The sequence below is a fragment of the Danio rerio genome, chromosome 3 (assembly GCF_049306965.1).
Source record: "Danio rerio strain Tuebingen ecotype United States chromosome 3, GRCz12tu, whole genome shotgun sequence".
NCBI lineage: Eukaryota > Metazoa > Chordata > Actinopteri > Cypriniformes > Danionidae > Danio > Danio rerio.
Window position 1 is genome coordinate 25,785,386 of NC_133178.1, and position 22,572 is coordinate 25,807,957.

Sequence of the window (22,572 nt, forward strand, 5' to 3'; positions counted from 1 at the left end):
TTACACATGCATTAAAGGTTTTCTGTTCGATGAACTAAGAGCTATGACATGGATTTATGTAAAAATATTGTTCACCCAAAAATGAAAATTGAGATATTTCGAAGAATGTTGGAAACTGGTGACATCCATAGAAGGAAAAACAAATAATACATACTATATCAATAGTAAGGGTGGAGCGGTGGCGCAGTGAGTAGCACTGTCGCCTCAAAGTAAGAAGGTCACTGGTTCGAGCCTCGGCCGGGTCAGTTGGCATTTCTATGTGAAGTTTGTATGTTCTTCCCGTGTTGGCGTGGGTTTCCATTGGGCACTCCGGTTCCCCCACAAGTCCAAAGACATGCGCTATAGGTGAATTGGGTAAGATAAATTGTCCGTAGTGTATGGGTGTAAATGAGAGTGTAAGGATGTTTCCCAGTGAGGGGATGCAGCTCTAAGGTCAACTCTAAGGCGCTGCGTAAAACATATGCTGGCTAAGTTGGCAGTTCGTTCCGCTGTGGCAACCCCCTGATAAATAAGGGACTAAGCTAAAAAGAAAATGAACGAATATCAATAGTAACTGTGGGTTCCAACATTTTTCAGTGTATCTTCTTTTGTGCTCCACAGAAGAAGAAAAACAATCTCAAAATAATTTGAAACAAGTCATGACAACAGAATTCAAGTTTTTGGGTGAACTATACTTGTAACAAACATATAGTGAGAATTGTAATTTCTTGCCAACTTTAAAATGTTAGATTAAACCATTTAATTGAATCTATGAAAATGAATAATTCATCAAATATACTTTGTCATTTACTCACCCTCAATTCATTTAAAATATTAAATATAAAATGAATTTTTAGGAAGTTATTAATATTCTACTATGAAGAAAAAAGTATTGTGGCAGTGGACAAATTCTTCTTTAGTGTTCAACTGAGAGAGAAAAAAATCACATACATATTGTCTAAGTATCCCTTGAATGTATTCATGGCATCTGAATCATCTGCTCAACACATTTCCTGGTTCAAATCGCAGATTTGTGGGCATGGTGTTTTGAGTTTTTGGTCTCACGGTTCTCCTCCCCTGGTTCCTCCCCTCAGCAGAGCACAGGAAGGCAGCTGCAGAGAAAATGAACAACATATGTGAACCGAGACCACGATACACTGCGTTTTAATGAGACCAGCCTCCCACTTTACACTCTTCCCAAAGACAGACAGCTAATGTACAGAGCCCGAGGTAATGACAGTCTCCAGAGAACTTCTACTACATGACCAACATTCTCCGTCTCTATTAAAACCCACCCTTGATTTGCTTCACAGTACCTTCGCTGACCTTAAGAGTAACCGTGAAAAGATTTTTCAGGCTTGTGATTGTAAAACATCTGGATGAGCATCCTCCTGTAGCTACCAGCCCACATTGTGCTTTTTTTCTCTGACTTCTCTTAAGCTGCTGCTGAGCTGAAAGCGAAACCCTTTCCACGTTCACCATTTTCCCGCCTAAACTGCACCGCTCAAGTGCCACATCCTTTTTAGGGACAGACCACTCAATAATAAAAACTGTCACGTTAGCTTCTACGCATGTTGTTGACTTTTTATCATCTTAAAAAAAATAAAAATAAAAATAAATAAATAAATAAATAAATGTCTTTCCTTGAAAGTCATGTTTAATATTTTTATTATCGTTTAATTTTGATGAAGCTTTGACATTTGCCATTTTTGACATGTTTTCTGATTTGCGATGAGATAATGATAGTTAATTTTTGGGGGGGATTATTAATTTATATTAAAATAAAAATCTGTATGTCTGTCTTATTTGCCATTATAAGTATGTCATGACTAAATGATAGTATAAGTATCATTTTTATTATAAGTAAAATGATACTTTAGGTCTTATCTTATGAACTACTTTCTATATTTTATAGATATTACAAGTTTTCAAACCTTGAATATTGCGAGGTTGTAACTCTAAACAAATGTCATTATTATATTAACCTGTTGTTACAAATTATTACTAAAAGTGATCTGAATATTGTTTTAAATGTTGAAAACACATTATCAGCAGTTTATAAAATAAAGCACAACTGAACATTTTATTAAGATAACTTCGAAGTAGTCTCCTAGTTTTTTTTTTTTACAGAGATGTAAAAACCTAATATAATCACTCTGATAGATGCTTGTTTATAATGCTGCAAGCGTTTTGTATCTTAGCTCAATGGCGCCACCTCAGGTCAGGTTGGATGATCATAACACCACATACACAGAGAGCAAAACAGCTTAATCTTGATTAAGAAAACTTTCACTTTAACATGTGAAAGCTGCAGGTTCTCATTGGTACTTTATTTTAAGAATATGTGTTTTCTTTCACTTTGTTCTTTTCACCTTTTTTGTGCTCTTGTCTAATAACAAGAAAAGACCCATACATTTTCATACATTCATTCACACCAAGCCTATTCTGAACTCTACAAACTAAGATCTGCAAAATCCTTCAGTAATACACCTCTTTTATCTTCAGAAAATGTCTTGTATTTCAGAGTTTAAGGCTTGTCTATATTAACATATCTAACCTTGTAAAGAATTGTGTTATCTGACAAACTGAAACACTGTTCGCTGTGTATGGTTTTGTAAATGTGATCTATTTTACAACAATATTATGGAGCATATTTTTTTTCCTTTGGGGTGTCTTTTTTTATTATTTATTGTATCCTCAAGTACTGAGCATTAAAGCATTTCAGTGCAAAAAATGGCTTTCTCACATCTAGTATAAACTAGCACCCACTATACAAGGTGAAGGGGGGAAAAGGCCATTCATAAATGGCTCGGAGCGGCTGTGGTGCAGGGCTGGGATATATATAGGCTGTCTGTATGTGGCTGTGCTGCAGTGAATCACGGAAAGCTAAATTAGCAGTTCACTCACGTGTGTGACGTAGGTGGAAGCTGACTGTGTTTTTCAGCAAAAAAAAAAAAAAAAAAAAGAAGCTTAAATGAGGAAGAATCAGAAATATTTATAATAAAATCAAACAGCAAAGGCATTATAAATAAAGAATAAAAAACTATATGATAAAAAATTAACGACAACATGTTTTTGTTACTTGAATTTTAATAAGTTGAATTACTTGAATATAATAATTTATTTATTACTTGACGCTTTAAGTCAGTTTAATTGATGCAAGATGAAATGACTTGCAAAGTTAGTTTGATTAAACTTAAATATTTATGTCAGATTATTTTAGTGTAGCTTCTACAACACAAATCATAAGGTCTCATGGCTTAACTAAATAGTTTTACATGTTTAATTTGACTATAATGTTTTAAATAATTATTTAAATAATAATTTTTTGTTGTATAGGCAGCACGGTGTTGCCGTGGGTAGCACAATCAAGTCACAGCAAGTAGGTCGCTAGTTCGAGCTAGTTCAGTTGGCATTTCTCTGTGGAGTTTGCATGTTCTCCACGTGTTTGCGTGGGTTTCCAGCAGGTGCTCTGGTTTCCCCCACAGTCCAAAAACATGTGGTGTATGTGAATTGGGTAAGCTAAATTGACCATAGTATATGCGTGTAAATGACTGTATGGATGTTTCCCAGTGATGGGTTGCAGCTGGAAGTGCATCCGCTGCGTAAAACATATGCTGGATAAGTTGGTGGTTCATTCCCTTGTGGCGACCCCAGATTAATAAAGGCATTAAGCCGAAAAGAAAATGAATGAATGTATTTTTTGTTGCTGACAGTGCAAGATATCTAAAGCAAAATTAACCAACAATAGCTTAAAATAAGCAATACTTATTATAAATCTTTGATATCAATAGTAGTAGTTTGATATCATGTAGGCTCATGTCTATTATATAATATTAATGAATACAAGTTTCAATTTTTTGTAATGTGTGAGTACATGTTGTGATTGGCAGTTACTTAAACTAATACATGCATTAAGAGTAGCTGTCATTTTTAAATCACACAAGCTAATGTAGATATCAAATGGATCCAGGAATGTGGGTCCTTTGATTTCTTGCCATTGACATTCTTTTTTTTTTTTTGCAATCCTTAAATGTAATTCATTTTATTCATTCATTCAAGTCCATTTATTCATCTGAGATCACCACAGCGGAATGAACCCAGGACATGTTTTACACAGTAGATGCCCTTCCAGCTGCAACCCAGTGCTGGGAAACACCCATACACTCTCATTTACACACATACACTATGGCCAATTTAGTTTATTCAGTTCACCTATCACGCATGTCTTTGGACTGTGTGGGAAGCCAGAGCACCTAAAGGAAACCCACGAGAATGTGCAAACTCCACACAGAAATGCCTCCTGATCAAGCCGGGACTCGACCCAGAGACCTTCTTGCTGTGAGGCGACAGTGCTAACTCCTGAGCCACCGTGCCACCTGATTTGTATTATGAAATCAATAAAAAGTGGAAAAATAGTAGTGGAAAAGTGCACCTGAGGTCAAAAATCAGAGTAAAAAGTGACTGTTCAAATGTGCACATGTTTATTTTCCCACCAAACCCAGAGGAGTGCATACTAATACTCTTAGCTCTCGTGTGTACAGTATCTGTGAATTTATTCTACAGGATGCTTATAATATTCATGTGTCTTTCTTTTTTTCTAGATCCTTCTGCTTTTGACTTTCTGTTCCACCATCAACCATGTTGGTTATTTTGGCCTTCATCATCCTCTTCCATATCACCTCAGCAATACTACTCTTCATAGCAACCATCAATAATGTAAGCTGATTTTTGTGAGTTGGTTAATTAGTCTGTGTTAATCATTATTACTGCTCTATGGTACTATTAGCAACTGCATCATGTTTCTCTGAGGTCATACACGGGTACGCTTCTAAGTTACTGATAAAATCCAGTTTACAAAATTAAAATTCATTTAGCTGTTTTAACTTTCTAGCAGTCCGAATATTCAGATCATGTTGTGATACTGCTTAAACTTGCTGTGTTTTACTCATACACACAATTCATGCAGGATTGTTTAAAGACAAACATCTGAAACTGAATCTGGTGGGATCAAGTTCAAATTGTGCAATCATATGGTCAAACCAGTTAATTAAGCTCAATCTAAAGACAACCTGCAACCTTCAACCGTAAAACCAAAAGTGTGAATGCTAAAACTATTTTGAATGGGTGTGAATGGAGGAAGGGCTCCACTACTCTGGATTAAAGACTTTTGTCAGCTTATGAATTAATCAATGAGTCAGCTGCCTGTCTGCTAATCTTTAATGCTTTATGCTAAACTTAAATTTGATAAAATAAGACTGCCCTGTATGACTACCAATGATATGGTGCTTTTTAATTATTGAAATTAAACCAAATAAAGTATTTAGTTGAGCATTTTCACATACGTTACAATTTTGTCAGGGCACGGCCTTGATGGGGATACTCAATGTAAACACCAGCATTGGATATCATGGTTATCTACTATGTTGTCAAAACTATGAAAAAACTCTGAATGCTGCCAAATCACATAGCGAATGACTTAGTAAAAAGGAAAAGGGAGAACATGCAATATTCTGAGAAACTGACTTCAAGTCTGCTTGATTTGAATATTTTTTCCATTTAATTGACTAGTCCAGCCAAAACATGACAACTATTGATGATTTTCATCAGCAGTAATCAGCAAAATATGCTGATTTATGCATAAAGCATTGTTTGTTTCAGTGGCAGTGTTTACGTTCTGCTTTTTATCATAGCCAACTGATAAGGCATTATGAAAACACTATATAAATACAAATAATAATTAAAATTCAACATTTCAACAATTCTTTTTTACAATAAATAATTTGAATTATGTCCAGCAATGAACAGAATAAAATGTAATCTTTATAACACTTATTGACCAGTAATTTAGAGGAATCCATCTTGTTTTCAGTTCAGCAAAGGATCACACTATATTTTGATGGTTCGTTTGTTGAATTTCAGTTGCATTGCATCTACATGCCAACTAATTCTCATTATAAGTAGACTGTTAGTTTGGGGTTAGGGTTAGTGTAAGTTGACATGTACTTACAAAGTTTCTTATAGTCAGTTAAATGTTTGTTGAAGGAGCTGTATCAGCAGATATTAAGCAGACAGTCTAATACTCAAATGGACCATCAAAATACCCAGTAAAGTACATTCCAGAAACAATGCAGTCCTACTATCTGTTAACTAGTGCTATAACAACATTTATAGAACATTTATTCACATGACGAACACACTAATACACAAGAAACTGTTCGCTGAATCTCTAAATGGTGGGTAGTGTTTGCATTAGTTTGTATGGGAAAAACATTGCATACACATTTTGACAAAAGAATCTTTGAAATAAAAGTGTGTTGGTATTTTCACTGTTTTTTCAAGGCATGGAGGATTAAAGGCGACTTCTCTATGGATCTCTGGTATAACTGCAACACCACAGCCTGCTATGATATTCCCAAAAGTGCAACTTATGACGCAGGTAGGCCTCCATTTTCAGTAAGTCTTGATAAAATGCACACTATTTTCTTTTAATAGGGCTTAATGAAATGTTGGCTCATAGACCATTTTGAGGGATGCAAACAAAAACAATGGTCCCAACATATTTCCTGTTTTACATTTTTAATTTCCAAAGCTTCTGAGAATTTAAAAAGAGCTACCTATTGATAGTCAATGTTATGCTGTTTTAGCATTAAGTTATTATTGAATTGCCTCTTGTTACAAAATAGTTTAATAACAAGCAGGAAATGTTCATGGGCCAATCACATGACCCCATTAAAATGGTCTATATGACATTATTTAAAGTTGCTTATCCACTTGTTAATTCTGAAATGTGCCACAGTTTCCAGGTCCGAGTGCTCTGTAAGATACTTTATAAGATGCCAAACGAGATCCCAAAATAGTGCGCTTAAACACTATTAAAATCCTTATCATAATGTTTCTTTCCATGCTTAATCTCAGACTAGCAGACTGTAAATTATCCTTCGACGTAGAAATAGTAAAAAACACCATCAATTTTGATGTGAAAACTTTAATCTGTGACTCAACAGTGGTTATAAATGGCTATTGAATTTTTTTATTTTTTTATTTTTCAAGTGAGTAGAGACTTGGACTTGTTAACTGTTCCATACATCACAACTTACGCATATCGATGGCCAGAAGCAGACATTTACTGCCGCTTATTGTGATTTGAGTACTGAATCTCACTCGGACTAAAAAACAAAGTTTGGTGAACAGCCAATCTTATGTTAGTTAACAGTTAAACTGTATTTTGTGTGCTGCTTTTACGACTGCACTATATAGATAAGTTCTGCCCATTTCAAACCTTGTGTTTGTTGTCTTTGTCTTTATCAGCATATCTTCAGGCAGTGCAGGCCACCATGATACTGGCCACCATCTTGTGCTGTGTGGGATTCTTTGTTTTCATTCTTCAGCTCTTCCGTCTAAAGCAGGGAGAGAGATTCGTCTTCACGGCCATAATTCAGCTTCTGTCTGGTGAGTCCACACACACACACACACACACACACACACACACACACACACACACACATGCATGCACGCACAGCAGTCATTAGGCCACATGTCAAGCCAAGAGGACCAGTGCTATTTTAGTATCACATGCACTTGTGTAGTCTTTATTGAATTAGTGTGGTTTACTCTTTTTGGTCAATCTTTCAGTCTGTAAATCGGAGTAACTTTTATGGACTTGCTTTATTTATTTTTGTATCATAATAGTTTTTTTTTTATTAATAGTTACATTATTTATACAATATTGAACTTTAAATATATATATGTGAAGAGTTCCAAGAGCCGTCTGAAATTTACATCAAAAATGAAAGTTTTTCTCAACCTCCTTAGTTAATGTTGAGTTATTCAACTTTAAAGACCCTGAAAAGGACTTATGTATTGTAATAAAAGTGATATTATGAAACCTACATACAGGAGTCTGATAAAAATGCTAATTTTAAAAGAAAAATTCAGATGGCATTTAGAGATTTTTGCATCTGAACTCTTCATATACAGACATATACAGTTGAAGTCAGAATTATAAGAATATATATATTTTTTTCTTTTTTAAATATTACTCAAATTATGTTTAAAAGGGCAAGGACATTTTCACAGTATGACTAATTATATTTTTTCTTCTGGAGAAAGTCTTATTTCTGTTATTTCGGCTAAAATTAAAAGCAGCTTTTAATTTTTTTAAAAACATTTTAAGGTCAAAATTATTAGCCCCTTTAAGCTATTTTTTGATAGTCTACAGAACAAACCATTGTTATACAATAATTTGCCTAATTACCCTAACCTGCCTAGTTAATCTAATTAACCTAGTTAAGCCTTTAAATGTCACTTTAAGCTGTATAAAAGTGTCTTGAAAATATCTAGTCAAATATTATTAACTGTCATCATGGCAAAGATAAAATAAATCAGTTATTAGAAATGAGCTACTAAAACTATTGTTTTTAGAAATGTGTTGAAAAAATATTTTCTCTGTTAAACAGATATTGGGGGAAGAAATAAACAGGGGGCTTATACTTCTGACTTCAACTGTAATTATATACAATTTCATTTACTTATTTCTGTCCCATTATTAGGTATTAGCTTGGGCAAAATGTTTAGATTTATTCATTAAATGCTTGAAAACAGTTCTTTGGAACAATCTTCCAAACACGTTGCCGTTTAAAGCATTTTCCCCAAAAACAATAGCTCAGAGTACCAGATAATGTTTGTGTTGTGTTTTATTATCAGATATTCCATTCAAATATTTCCTAACTCTTCTGAAGTAACGCGTGACATTTTATTTTGCATTATGTGATGAATGTGACACTAATGTGATATAAATCAGCAGTTTACAGAACAAAACTAAAATTGTGTTTTACTCAAACACATGACTATGAACTGTAAACTCAATGAAACTTTTGTTGAATGTTAAGTCTGTATTAATATAACAGACCTACAAAAAAACCTTCCTAAATCTTCTTTTCATCTTTAAACCCGCAGCTTTCTGTGTGATGACCGGTGCTTCTATCTACACAGCAGAGGGCTTAACCTTCAATGGCCAGGAGTTTAAGAATGCAGAGTATGGCTACTCCTTCGTTGTGGCCTGGGTCGCGTTCCCAATGACGCTGCTGAGTGGCCTGATGTATCTAGTGCTGAGAAAACGCAAATAAAAGTGCAACATACCACCTCACCATCTGCAGCCTTAGCCAAGACACTCGAATTCTAATAAAACTTGTTTTTAAAAGTAGATAAAAACAGAAAATTCACCACCGGTCTGAAGTCTGGGATCAGTTTTTTGTTTTTTTTGTTTACATTTTTCAAAGAATTTTGCTCACCATGACTGCATTTATTTGATCAAAAATACAGTAAAACTGTATAAATAGATGTTAAATATTAATTCTATTTTAAATGAGAGTTTTGTTAGTGAAAGTAGTTTAAAATGTAAATTATTTCCATGATGAAAAGTGGAATTTTCAGCATCATTACTTCAGTTTTTAGTAATCCTTATATTATGATTCATTCATTGATTTTCTTGTTGGCTTAGTCCTTTTATTAATCTGGGGTCGCCACAGCAGAATGAACTGCCAACTTATCCAGCATATATTTTTAAGCAGCGGATGCCCTTCCAGCTGCAACCCATCACTGGGAAATTATAATATGATTATCAAGAAAATTATTATTATTATTATTATTTTTATTATTATTATCAGAATTGAAGTGCCTTATCTTTTTGTAGAAACTGTAGCAGTCAGCACTATACATTCAGTTCCATTCATAAGTACAGTTACTAATGTATTTAATTTTACTCTAAGGACCCATTCAGTTTTACAACAGTGAAATAAATTTATAATGTTTATAAAATAAATAAAACTAATTTGTGAACGAATCCTGTAAGGCAGCAATATGTTTCACAGTGCAGGATTAAATTACACTTTAACTACCACATGCTATTATTATATTATTTTTTTACATATCTTACTGTATTATTTATTAAATGAATGCAGCCTTGATGAGCAGAAGATACTTCTTTTAATTACATTAAAAACAAAAGTCTTTTGACTGGTAGTGTACTTGCCAAAGTAAGTCAACTTGTAATATTACTCACTGCATACTGGAAACATAATTAGATTTTGTTAAGAGTGTCACATTTTTTAGAATCTTGTGATTTAGAGAGGAATAGAATAAGACAGGAGAGGCAGATATAATAGGACATATTTATAAAATGGAACCACTATGGGCTTGACGTGAATGGTGTGAAGTTGGCAGTTTGTATTAAATAACATGTTATTGTGATATTTCCGGGTCATTGTGTGTGGCTGGGAAGAAGTCATTAAAACCAACAAAATATGAAATATCGTGCTGCCAGTTTGCAGAGCACTATATCATACTTGAAGCTGAACAAATTGTCGATAGTAGTGGCACGATGTGTTCTCGTGTATAGTTTTTGTTTTTATGTAAAATAGTCTTTTAGTGTTGACTAATTAATTATATTGCATGTTTTTATTTGTTTGCAGCATTTAATATGAAATCATTATTAACATAAGTACAGATCTGTAGGTTTTTTTTAGGCGTTGTGTTTGATTAGGGCACTTGGGATTTCTGTCATATTCATGCAAATAATAACCGTAGGATGAAGGTGTTGGTGAAGCACACCAGTGGTTTCAGTTTTCTTGTCTGAAAGGACCAGATCACCCAGAAATTAAATTTACCTCACGATATATTCTCCCTCATGTGGTTTCAAACCTGTATGAGTTTCTTTTTTCTGTTGAACAAAAAAAAAAAAAAGATACTTTGAAAAATGGTGTACCATTGATTCCATAGTAGGAAATAAATTACCATGGAAGCCTATGGGTACCACCAACCAGCATTCTTTAGAAGAACTTAATCTGTGTTCAATAGAAACTCAAATAAGTAACAGGAGAATAAATGATGACAGATATTTGATTTTTGGGCGAACTAACCCTTTTATATTTTCGTCCTCAAATCTGCTATGGAATTAAAAGCAACTAGCTAAAATCATTTAGGCGAAAGTGAAGTTAAGCTGTATTTATTAAGACTAACTGCATTGTTGCTGTTAATATTGTTTTTTGTAATGAAGTATTATATCAACAGGCCTGAACATGGTTGTTTAATGCTCACTTTTCTGAAGGTTTAATTCATTTTAAAGAAGGCTTTTGTAATCGGAAATGAAACCACAATGGCAGCTTTGTTTTTAAATGTCTGCTGACTTGTTCAGGTCTGCTCTGTTTCTGGAGACTGATCCCATTAAGGGCTCAATATTGTTCTTTTTTAAATCAAATAAATGTATTTTACATTAAAACAAACTGTCTTGAGGCTTTTTTATGCTTTGATGATGAACACAAAACACTGATGTACTGTAAAGCAAGCCCCTCCATAATACTGCAGAGTCATTCGTATGGAAACCAGTATGATTCAAAACCTAAGGCAAGCACGAAATAAAAGGCATTATTTGTAAAATGTTACATTTAATGTAATGATATTAACCCTGCATTTTATATACAGTAAGTGCCTGGAAAAATGCAAGGGTGCAAATGGCACTTCTGTGACACTTCTTGTGATGTCAAACCATAGCGGCTACTCTTACCCTAAAATCCTATTTCTTTTTCAGTTTTATACTATTCTGTTAGCTAGACAAATACAAAAAATAATGACAAACATCTAAACATTTTGACTAGCAGTCCTTACACAATGCCAAAGGGACGAAGCATTTTGGGGGCACTGACTGTTTAAATGAGAAGGAAATTTAGTTTTGACACGAGTGAACTGTTTTGGGAAAGGTATGAGCTTTTGCAAGTGAGCTAATGCTGTGGTAAACTGAAACACTGTTTTGTCAAATGATAATTTGCGTTTTAAGAAATGAGTCCAATGGAGAAAAACTGTAATAACTTAATGAAACCATACAAAGGGATTGTGTTTCAAACTAATGCAGATTTTTTTCTAATATCAAGGTTTAGCTGCAGAAACTCAAACACTATATAGCAGGTAAAATCCAGTATGTAACCAAAGTAGTATGTCTAAATTTATAGTGCTCATAAACGATTGGGCAAAGAGAGGTGAGGTTCTGAAGTGTTCATTCAATGGACACTTTACTATCCCACGGGCCACGGGGCAGAATTTATGAATGGCACTAAAGTGGTAAGACCTTTGGATAAGACCGACGCTGGTAGGTCACGTGACAATAACAACAAAACATACATTTCATTCATGCAGTGTGTGTATACACAATACCTTTCTTCGAGTTTGAAAAGTAATTATTCAAAATAAGTGTAAATAAGCATACTCACTAGTCACTACTAGTTTGCGGCTACATTTCTTAGTTCAGAAGCGTTAGCAGTTTTTTTTCCCCTCATGTGTTTATATCTGCCTTGAAAATGCCTTTAAATGTATGTTACCTAACAATATTGTTTAATGTTCAAAAGAGAAATAAATCAAACCAACTAACCCTCTCAGGTGTCGTGTCAAACAGCTGTTTGCTGCTCCAGTGGTCCAGTTAATGCACTCGTGTTTTTCAACCAATGAACTTCCGGTGAAAACTTTGTGTGACTATTTTCAATTTAAAGCATCGATGCTGTAATGTAATTAAAATATAATCAATTAAATATACTTGAGCGTAAAGAGACAAAAGACCTTTTAAATGTTAGCGCCGTCGTTAGAAGCAGGCTAGTGCAGAAATTTTATTAAAACTAGGCTACTGAGGTAAAATTAGTTGCCATATTTCAAAGATGGTGGGGAAATGTAATGCTGTGCTTCTTGTTTGGCTTGATACCCACTATTTATCATATCTCAGCCATGCAGTGAAAATTGCTATTTATTTTATGTTTTTTTTTAAGAAATCAGATCTTAAACGCAGCTATATTGTATGGGATGACAATTAACCTAAAGCCCTGGGGCTTGCTGACTGAAATTAAAAGTCTGTGTGCATATACCCCATTACAAACTCTGGATTAAACCTTGAAAATTATATCAAGCGTTGTGAAACCACAATTTTAACCACATTGGATTTAGCAACTCAAAACTTACTTTCCACCCCAGAGATGGTTCAACGCGTTTTGTACAGCAGACCTCAGGACAGATGTTTTAATCCTGTACAATTTGCATTCCTACCTTACCAGCACACATTCAACTCAAGTCTTCCACACAGAATTCAGGTATACTAATGAGCTGGTGAGATGAATCAGGTGTGTCAGATGAAGAAGACAAACAAAATGTGCAGTTCCTCAGCGTTTCATTTGAGCTGAATGTCATTTCAGCAGCAGCGTGAAGTAAAATCCTCAAATGCAGTCATTACAGGAAACAAATATCGTCTCTGAATTGCTTTTCTGACACTTACATTAGACAATAGGATTCCACTCCAGTCTATTATGGCTAGTGATTGCTTTGTTGACTCATACCACTTAAGACCTCATTTTACGAAAGCCAGATACAAACTAAATCAGTTTGTAGCTTTATAACAAATAAAAACAACACAAGACCACAACTTCTTTCGTAATACTTCTATGTGACATTCAAATACAAGACAAAATGACCTTTGATGAACATAACCCGTATGCCTAGTACGAAAAAACAACAAAAAATACAAAAACTGAAAGCATAAACTAGCAGCTTTAACTTTATTTTTTTAAGCAAACGCAACGTCTTTTAGGAAATTCAAACATTTTAAAAAAAATATTTACTCCATATTTCAGTATAAAGTTTCACATTAATCCTTGCTGAACAATCCGAACTTGAACAATGAGTTCTACCCACTCAAGAAGTGTCACCGAAATCATATCTATCCCCGTGCAACGGTACGGATGTCACTATATGGACCAAAACGGCCAAAAATATCCTTTCCCACAATGATGAAACACAGTCGTTTATCTCCTTTGCAGTGAGACACCTTGCAGGCCATAGGAAGAGGCATGGCTTTGATCACACCAAGGCACTTCCATGGAGAGAACGTGCCGTTTTTGTGTTCATGGGAAACGTAAATGTGGTAGCAATTCATCTCAGCCGCGTGGGGATCTTTCCGCTCAACGTTCCACGCGATGCTCAGTTCTTGCGCACTTCCAATTCGAGCTAGTTTCAGTACTGGTTTCTGGGGCAAGTTATAAGAAGCCGCTGCAACCGGAAGCTCCTTGGGAAATGGAGTGTCTGGAAATGGATGTAGTTTGGTATGCCAGTCCTCCTATGAATGAAAGGTACATGTAAATGGATATTTTGATGTAAAACTCTTTGGTGTAGTGGAAAATATTTGCATACTTCTTCAAACTGTCCCGAGGAAGTGACACGGTCCTCCTCTGTATTGCTTGGATTTTCTTCTGTTTAAGAAATGTAATATAAGAAAGCTGTTAGTGACTTGCATTAATTATATTTCTAGAATGAAACTATGATAAACATGATTAATTCAATGTTATCATACCTTTAATGGCTATAGGTGGTGGAGTGCTTGAGGGTTTCGACTTTTTAGAGGGTTTCAAATTCTGCAGGGCACAGATTTGAAAACAGAATTGTTATAATATGTGCAACATATCAAGACTTAATTTTCCCCTCAAATTTGTTATATCAAATCACAATATGAGCTTATGATAATGAGAAAAGCTTGAACTGAGAGAATGAAATGTATTATTATTGTAAATCACTGACAAACATAAACAAAGCAAAAACAAAGACAGAAAAGTTTCAGAAAAATCACCATCGTATTAACTACACTCAAAATTCCAAAGCAAAGGAAAAAAAACAATACACAGAAATGTGAACTTACAATTGTAAGAAATCTACTCACAATTGAAAATAGTACAAATTGTGATATGAAAACTTGCAATTGTGAAATGTAAACATTCAGCTGTTAAATATAAATATAACAGGGAAAAAGTTGAATTATGAGATGCAAAATTAAATGTTTTTTCCCCAAGAAAAAAAAAGCCCCATTGGGAAAAGTAAACTATCAATTCTGAATTATAAGATGCAAATTGTAATCATGCGGAAAAAAAGTATTAATTGTGAGAAACAAACTAACAAACGGGAAATAAATTAATAAAGAAAGAAAGAAAGAAAGAAAGAAAGAAAGAAAGAAAGAAAGAAAGAAAGAAAGAATTTGGAAATGGCTCTAAAATTAGTTTTTGGCATACCTGGTCTGATGTCTGGGCAACCAGTCTCTCTTCATTCGATCTGGGAGCTGAACCTGAACCACAACACAAACACAAAATACAGTCAACACAACAGTCCAGCATTTTAAATAAAATTTGACTACAAAGCAAGATCAAATACCTTTGTCTTCTTCTGTAAGGTCAACAACCTTTTTCTTAGACCGCTGAAATAATAAAAAAAAAAAAAAAACTATTTTTAGGTTTACATATAAACATCAGTAGGCTATTTTCTCCAGCACAGACCATTTATGTCTACCCAAATAAAATGAGTCAGATGTTGCAATTCTAATAAAATCCTCCAATACACAAAAACCAAGTGATTATTAAAGAGATTAAAAACAATGACAAAAATAGTTACCAAACTCTGCCAGAAGCCTTCCTTTGGTCTTCTCAGTGTCACATCCCCATCATTGTCTATTTATGTAAAAACAATCACTTTAGTTATATAAGGTTATAATACAAATGTTTTAGCAGTTAAAATACTATGATGGTAATAGAAACATGACCTGCTGATGACACCGAAGCGTTGTCACTAATAGATCCTCCGTTGACTGAACCTCTGTTAAAAATAAATAATGGAGTGAACGAATTGGTTACCCAACACTCACTTAAAAATGTATCTCTTAAATCTCTTAATAAACCACTAAACTCTAATTTAATATACATATTGCACAGAATATTTTTTTTTATTTTGAGATGCTCAAATTCATTTAATTCACTAGCCATTCTCTTCGTATGACATCACACGCTTTTAGGAGTGTCCATAGCTTTTCTGTATTGACCACCATTAATTGTAAATTAAGTGCTAATAAATTTACAGTGATTTCACAATAAAAACAATGCCTTTTTTACTATTCTTTCACTGTTTACAATGCTCATGATTTTTGTGCAAAAGCCTTCTCTTATATCATGTAAAATCATTATTTTTGTTACATTTAAATCACTGCAAGGCAGTCAGACATTCCCAGTTTCTGTCCATCACACTTCAGTTCTTACAGTGAATCGTGACTGCAGTAATTCACCAATTAAGCAGATGGCTAGGAAAACAAATAGCTGTAATCAATGGGTTGAATGCGTCTGCTTTGTCGGCCTTGGAACACAAACATTAAGCTGCAATGAACGCCTTCCTAGTGAAGCACACTAGTTTATAAGAACTGCAACAGCCACACATGAAAGTGAAGGAACGCCACTCGGCATGCAGCACCTCGGGGAAAGAAAAGAAATGGAAAGGTGCCAAGACTGCAGCCTTGAATCATTACTGAATTAAAAAAACAACCGACTGAAAAGAAAAAGATCCACAGGGGAGCACTGAGATGATTTCACTTTGATCACTCTATTAGAATATGTTCTGATTAAACAGTAAATGGAATATTTTAGCTATTGTCATTCAAACAGCAGGCACACAGCCACTGCACCATTTCCCAAACAGAATGGAAAGGCATCAGACTGCAGCATTAAAACCTATGCAGTACATGCATCTAAACTAACACAGAAAATCGAAAATCCTTCATAGGCTATATTTTATTCACTGATGTTTCATGAATCAAGACTGTAACATGCATAAAATATTGCAAAATACCTGGAGGTATTAATTAGCGATTCAGCTGGAGAAATGCATCGCTGTGGCTGTCCAGAAGAAGGGCTTAAAGAAGGAAGAAACTGTTAAGAAGATAAAAACAACACAAGAGTGATGAGTTGCACACACAAAAATGCAATTCAGCTTTTTAACAATAAAATCTCAGTTCATACCTGACTATGAGAAATCCCCAGAGACCTGCATTTTCTGATATATGCAAATACAGCATCTCCTCTTCGTTTTATTTTTCTTACATGGGCCTAAAAGCAAAGAGAAAATATATAGTGGTAGCAATGGCATACATAGTCCTTATATTAATCAGGAGTTGCTACAGCAGAATGAACCGCCAACTTATCCAGCATATGTTTTACGCAGTGGAAACCCTTCCAGCTGCAACCCATCACTGGAAAAGACCCATACACTCTCATTCGTACACATACACTGAAAACATTTAGCCTACCCAATTCATCTATAGCGCATCATGTCTTTAAACGTGTGGGGGAAACCAGGGCACCCGGAGGATACCCACACGAACACGGGCAGAACATGCAAACTCCATACAGAAATGGCAACTGACCCAGCCGAGGCTCGAACCAGTGACCTTTTTGCTGTAAAGCAACAGTGCTACTGACTGCGCCGCCAACAAGGAAATTTTAATACATGACTTTTTTTTTTATAGATAGAACAAAAGAGGACTAAACTACTATTAAAAACAAGTCTCAAAACTCACTTACTTAAGGTGGCTTTTAATACTTGATTGTATCTGCACTATTTTTGTGTATACTTTTCTATTATTTGTTTTATTGCTCTTGTTTTATTGTATAGGGTTCTGGAGTTGCCAGAAAGGTGCCTTTAAACAAACTGTGTTATTACTAAAAATTGGGAAATCTGACCACTTACTTCTAGACTTTTGATTCTGGCATCATATCTGGGTTCACCATTCACCTCACTGATCCTCTCCATCAGATTTTTCATCTTGTAGTCAGACTGCTCGACTGCAGTCCCAACCTTTTCTGAAATAATCTTTTCAACCTATCAGCGAACAAGGCAAAAAATGGCGAGTTGAAATGCTTGCTACATACTGCAAAGCATGTTTACACAATAGCTGGAAATGAAACTGATGTGAGCTAAGAAATATTGTCATTTTTCTAAATCTAATGTTAAGGTCAAAAGTGAAAAATTCCATTTTGGTGTTTGCATCAAATAAAATGTGTCATTTTACATACATAGAAAACATGTTAAAATGAAAGTAAAGTATCGAATTGGGAAAAAAAAGTTCTTCAATCAAAAAATCTTCAATCACAATTCACTGTAACTGTATATATATGTGGATGTATGTATGTATGTATATATATATATATATATATATATATATATATATACAAGCATTCTCCCTTCTTTATTAAATATATAAAAGAATAAATAACCCTACTTTTATATTTTATATAACCCTATGTTTACACAATAGCTGGAAATGAAACTGATGTGAGCTAAGAAATATTGTCATTTTTCTAAATCTAATGTTAAGGTCAAAAGTGAAAAATTCCATTTTGGTGTTTGCATCAAATAAAATGTGTCATTTTACATACATAGAAAACATGTTAAAATGAAAGTAAAGTATCGAATTGGGAAAAAAAAGTTCTTCAATCAAAAAATCTTCAATCACAATTCACTGTAACTGTATATATATGTGGATGTATGTATGTATATATATATATATAATATATATATATATATATATAAATATATATATTTATATATATATATATATATATATATAAATAAATATATATATATATATTTATATAAATAAATAAATAAATATATATATATATATATATATATATATATATATATATATATATATATACACAAGCATTCTCCCTTCTTTATTAAATATATAAAAGAATAAATAACCCTACTAATAATATAGTACATTTTAAATGATTAAACCTGGTTTGAAAGATAGTACAGTGTAAAGTATTACAATTACAGTTAATTAATGTGCTAAACAATGTGCACACTTGCTGCCTCCGAAATCTTAAACAGCATTTATAAATAGAAAGTGTATGTCCCAAATTGTAGTATGTTGGTTCCTGGATGGTTTACTATTTCCAGTAAAAATTTTAAGTGTAGAACCGTCCATACTCTAACCACTGATATTGCCCACAGTACATTGGATGTGAATTTGATTAGAACTACAAACGAAAGGTGTAAATGAACTACAAACATGATGGATGCCCAAGACCAACCATAAAATTGAGAGGTTTCAGTAAAGATGTTTGTTTGACTGATAGTTAATAATATCAAGCCAACTGGTCAATATTTAAATAGCATTTCTGTCTTATTTTTCATCTGCAACAACAATACTGAACTTATATAAAGATATGTTTGACATAAACGTCTGAATGCAAAATTATCCTAAGACCTGAGGAGATATATCTGCATGAAAGACTCACTATAAGAACATTTAAGACTCACTGACTTAATGGTTAGACAGTTAAACGTGTGATGCAAAAGTCCCAGCAAGTAAGGAATTGTAGGGGGCTAACCAGCACTCACATCTACCCTCTATGGGTTCTATGCACAGCTAGAGTTTTAAAGCTAACAATGAACTGCCGGTGAAAGCTTAATGTGACTATTTTTAATTTCACAAGGTTGTTTTTACAGCATCGATGTTGTAATGTAATTACAGTACATTCAGTTAAATAGACTTAAGCATTCATTTAGTTGTTCAAGCGTAAAACGAGATGAAAGACTGTTGTAATCACTAGCGCCGTCCGTAGCAACAGGCTAGTGCAGATATTACATTGAAAATACTGAGATAAAATAACTTGTCATATTTTAAAAACATGGCAGGAAAAAACAGAATTTAATGCTGTGCTTCTTGTCCGATCTGAGACCCACTTCATATCATATATCTAACAGGCAGTAAAGATCGCTAATTTTTAAAGAAATCAGAGTTTAAACATGATGATTTTGTAATGGAAAGACAGTTCACTGGAAGGCCTTGGGCTGCCTGGCTGAAAATTAAAGGTTCGTATACATATAGCCCATACCAGAGCTAAGGTGATTTCCCTGAACAAGACACCAAAACTCCAACTCAATCCACAGCTTTGGATGTGTGATCACGGGTCACTTAGGACAAAAGCATCTACTAAATGCAAAAATATTTCCTAAAATGACTGTTACCCTAAATGCCAAATTACTGTAGAGTATAGGTACTATATTTAAAACATTCTATGTGGACATTAAATATAGTATGAAATTTTAAATTTACTATCTACCATTTTTGGGTCTTGGCCTTCATTCAGGTTCTTCTTGCCTGCAGTTTTAGGATCACTATGACTTCATTGAACATACTGATCGGCTCATATACTGCCCTACTGCATATTCAGATGCTGAGATGCAGTGCATATTTTGTAATACAGATTTTCTTTCTTTTTTTTTTACCAGTGAACTTGATTTAGATAAACGTCTAAGTACACATTTATATACTACAGATGATAAATTGATAAAAACAGATTTACATTAAAGACTTTTGTGCAACCACGATTTTGCAGAATTGCAAGTCAATATTACTTCTGTAATGTAAACTCAAATTCAACATTATAGGACCTGTGGCCACATTAACTTTAAACACAGCTCATGAACTGAAGGAAGTCTGAATTTTGCAAAAAGCAAACAAACAAACAAACAAACAAAAAAACAAGTCTAACAAACAAAATACTCTGTTTTCTCATATCAAAACAAAGATGTAAACTCATTTGATAAGTCGTTTATCATCTTCATTATACCACTTGCCTCGGATCGGGGGAGCTTGCTCGCTTTCTGGCCACTGCCTGGAGCCAACTGTAACGTTCCAGAATCATCTTCATATCTGCTCCTTTTCATACCTGAGGGGTGAGATAGAGGTAAAGTTGGTTTTATATTCACACATTTGTTTACCAAGATAACTTTGAATATTAGATTGGAATTAGCATGCAAGTATGACTTAAAATCAACATTACCACTGTTTATTTGACTGTGAACAACGTTGTACTTTAAAAATCATTGGCTGTTAATATGATTTCGCTATTTAGAGTTTGCAAATAATAATTTTATGAAATTATATTATTAAGGGGAAAGTCTGAGATGCAAATCTCGCTTTATTTCTTTGATCAGGAGTTACATATTAATAGATAACGTTAACAAATTAGATATACCTCGTAAAATTGTAAATGCAACCATCAGCGATTTGTTTCATATGAATGGAATTCACATATAGAATAACAGACATTTTACTTATCTTTACTAATAACTTTTAAACACTGTTCTTACAGCTCACCGGCTTCCCATGGTTGAACATGAATAAAGAGCTCCGACTATAACCCGGAAGTGATTAACGGGATATGGCAGAAGTACATCTAGTCAAAAGCTCTACCTACATTTGTTGCTACATGAATGCTAAATCTTTTGCTCCGAGACGCAAAACGTTAACAGTTACTAAATTTAGCGATGACAACAACACGCTAGCGTACGGTTACTACTGACAACCGCAGCTAACGCTGATGCTAAGATTTACTTTGCTATTCTGGTTCAGAGAAAAAGACGCAAAGTCCGACCGTGGCAAAATTCAAATGCTCAGTAAATAAGCTGACTGTAATAAACAAAACTTTCTATTTGCCAACACGTGCATTAGCAGCGCGTTTTGGGAAAGCATGGTTTTAGCGCTCGCCATAAAACGAGCGTGACAAACTCCAAAAGAAGCCCGCGAATACCGCGTGCATTGTCCTGCCAAAACAATCTCAAAAATAACCCACCTTGCAAATCTCTAACTTAAACAGTAGGTAAATAGCTTAGTGTGTGTTGACACAGCGGGGATTTCATCCGATATTGGGCTTCCTTAATAAAATAAGTCCTTCCACGAGAGGTCCTGGGGTAAGCGGCAACTGCTTCATAAATGATGAGTCGTTCATCTGAGTCGAATCTTTTCAATGAATTGTTGGAATCGGTTCTTGCAGGAATGGTTCGAGCGGCTTGACGAGTCAACAGTTCTCAGATTGAACAGCCTATTTGACATGTTTAGTTCGTGATTTACTGTACTAGTCTATTGATCCAGTAGAAGGGAGTGTTTGAGTGTAATTGATCAATTATCTGGTGCAGTGAACGTTACATTTTCAAATAAAAAAATAAATGTATTTCTAAATTATGTTTTCATTAGAATTTACTGTCAAGTAATGGATACAGGACATCCTTTTAATGTCAGATGGAATAGGCAACTATTTACAAAGGTTAAATACGCTTTAACACAGTATATCAATGTGAACACCCAGAAATGTATCCTGGCTGAAATTTACTTAGTCGGTCATCTGAACCGATTCTTTGAAACAAACTCAAATGATCGCTGACCCTCAATCACCACCAATATATGGTCAGACTGGGAGCTGATCGGCTCAGTGCTCCCGCAATCCTTGTTTTTATCAGTTTTGCTTCCCTGTTTGTTTATTTATTAGGTATTTCACCCCTCACACTATTGAGTTTAGTGTAGTGAAAAATGAACACATTAGCCCCTCGAGGATAAAGCGCCACCCTGCGGTTGGAGATGTTGGATGCGGACCTGTGCAGTGCAATCTGAGCTGCATCCAGTGCTTTTTAATGAGTTCACCTAACCCCACCTCTAACCCTACCCCTCACAGTGACATCACTTGCACTATTAAGGGCATTGTCTGACATTGCATCACCGAGATATGCAGTCTCAGCTTGCATCATAAAGGCTGCATCCATTGGAGAAATTACATAAATTAAGCATCCATTGTACAGCTCAGGTATATAATGAAGTGTTTCCCTTTCTAAAAATACCCAGTTTACCGCATCTGTGATTGAGATATAAAATGTTATGGCCCAGGAGCACCCTAGGGTCCAACCGGC

The 22,572-nt window shown here is 34.5% G+C and overlaps 2 protein-coding genes and 1 long non-coding RNA gene across 9 annotated transcripts in view; 1 reads left to right on the plus strand and 2 right to left on the minus strand.

Annotated features, from left to right (window-relative positions):
- The window catches only part of emp2 (epithelial membrane protein 2), a 28,466-nt gene extending 17,205 nt beyond the window's left edge, over positions 1 to 11,261 (plus strand). The window contains exons 2-5 of one of the 2 annotated variants that reach the window (XM_068216679.1): positions 4,584 to 4,698; positions 6,322 to 6,418; positions 7,291 to 7,431; positions 8,938 to 11,261. In XM_068216679.1, the coding sequence (XP_068072780.1) occupies positions 4,621 to 4,698; positions 6,322 to 6,418; positions 7,291 to 7,431; positions 8,938 to 9,107 (486 nt within the window). In that variant the 5' untranslated portion in view covers positions 4,584 to 4,620 and the 3' untranslated portion in view covers positions 9,108 to 11,261. 2 annotated transcript variants of the gene reach the window in all.
- The window catches only part of LOC137490126 (uncharacterized), a 58,285-nt gene extending 45,201 nt beyond the window's left edge, over positions 1 to 13,084 (minus strand). The window contains exons 1-3 of the long non-coding RNA XR_011009492.2: positions 12,979 to 13,084; positions 7,262 to 7,428; positions 931 to 1,091 (exon numbers count right to left, since the gene is read on the minus strand). This is a non-coding gene — a long non-coding RNA (uncharacterized lncRNA). The remainder of the gene's footprint in view (positions 1 to 930; positions 1,092 to 7,261; positions 7,429 to 12,978) is intronic.
- Positions 13,085 to 13,541: 457 nt separating this feature from the next.
- Positions 13,542 to 21,624, minus strand: atf7ip2 (activating transcription factor 7 interacting protein 2). Of its 6 annotated transcripts, none has more exons than XR_012401000.1 (12): positions 21,465 to 21,624; positions 20,467 to 20,558; positions 17,563 to 17,694; positions 16,836 to 16,922; positions 16,666 to 16,745; positions 15,593 to 15,645; positions 15,445 to 15,500; positions 15,208 to 15,250; positions 14,953 to 15,121; positions 14,360 to 14,544; positions 14,200 to 14,258; positions 13,542 to 14,125 (listed from the first exon to the last, which is right to left on the minus strand). XR_012401000.1 is itself a non-coding variant. In XM_009299462.5 (12 exons), the coding sequence occupies exons 2-12, from the start codon at positions 20,554 to 20,556 to the stop codon at positions 13,730 to 13,732; spliced, it is 1,110 nt and encodes a 369-aa protein (XP_009297737.1). In that variant the 5' UTR covers positions 20,557 to 20,558; positions 21,465 to 21,624; the 3' UTR covers positions 13,542 to 13,729. The 6 variants fall into 6 exon arrangements, 4 of the variants coding, with proteins under 4 accessions (XP_009297737.1, XP_073800630.1, XP_068074119.1 ...); XR_012401001.1 differs by lacking the exon at positions 21,465 to 21,624 and adding an exon at positions 20,990 to 21,041; XM_009299462.5 differs by having other exon boundaries at positions 14,360 to 14,420; positions 15,069 to 15,121.
- Between the last annotated feature and the right edge of the window lie 948 nt (positions 21,625 to 22,572).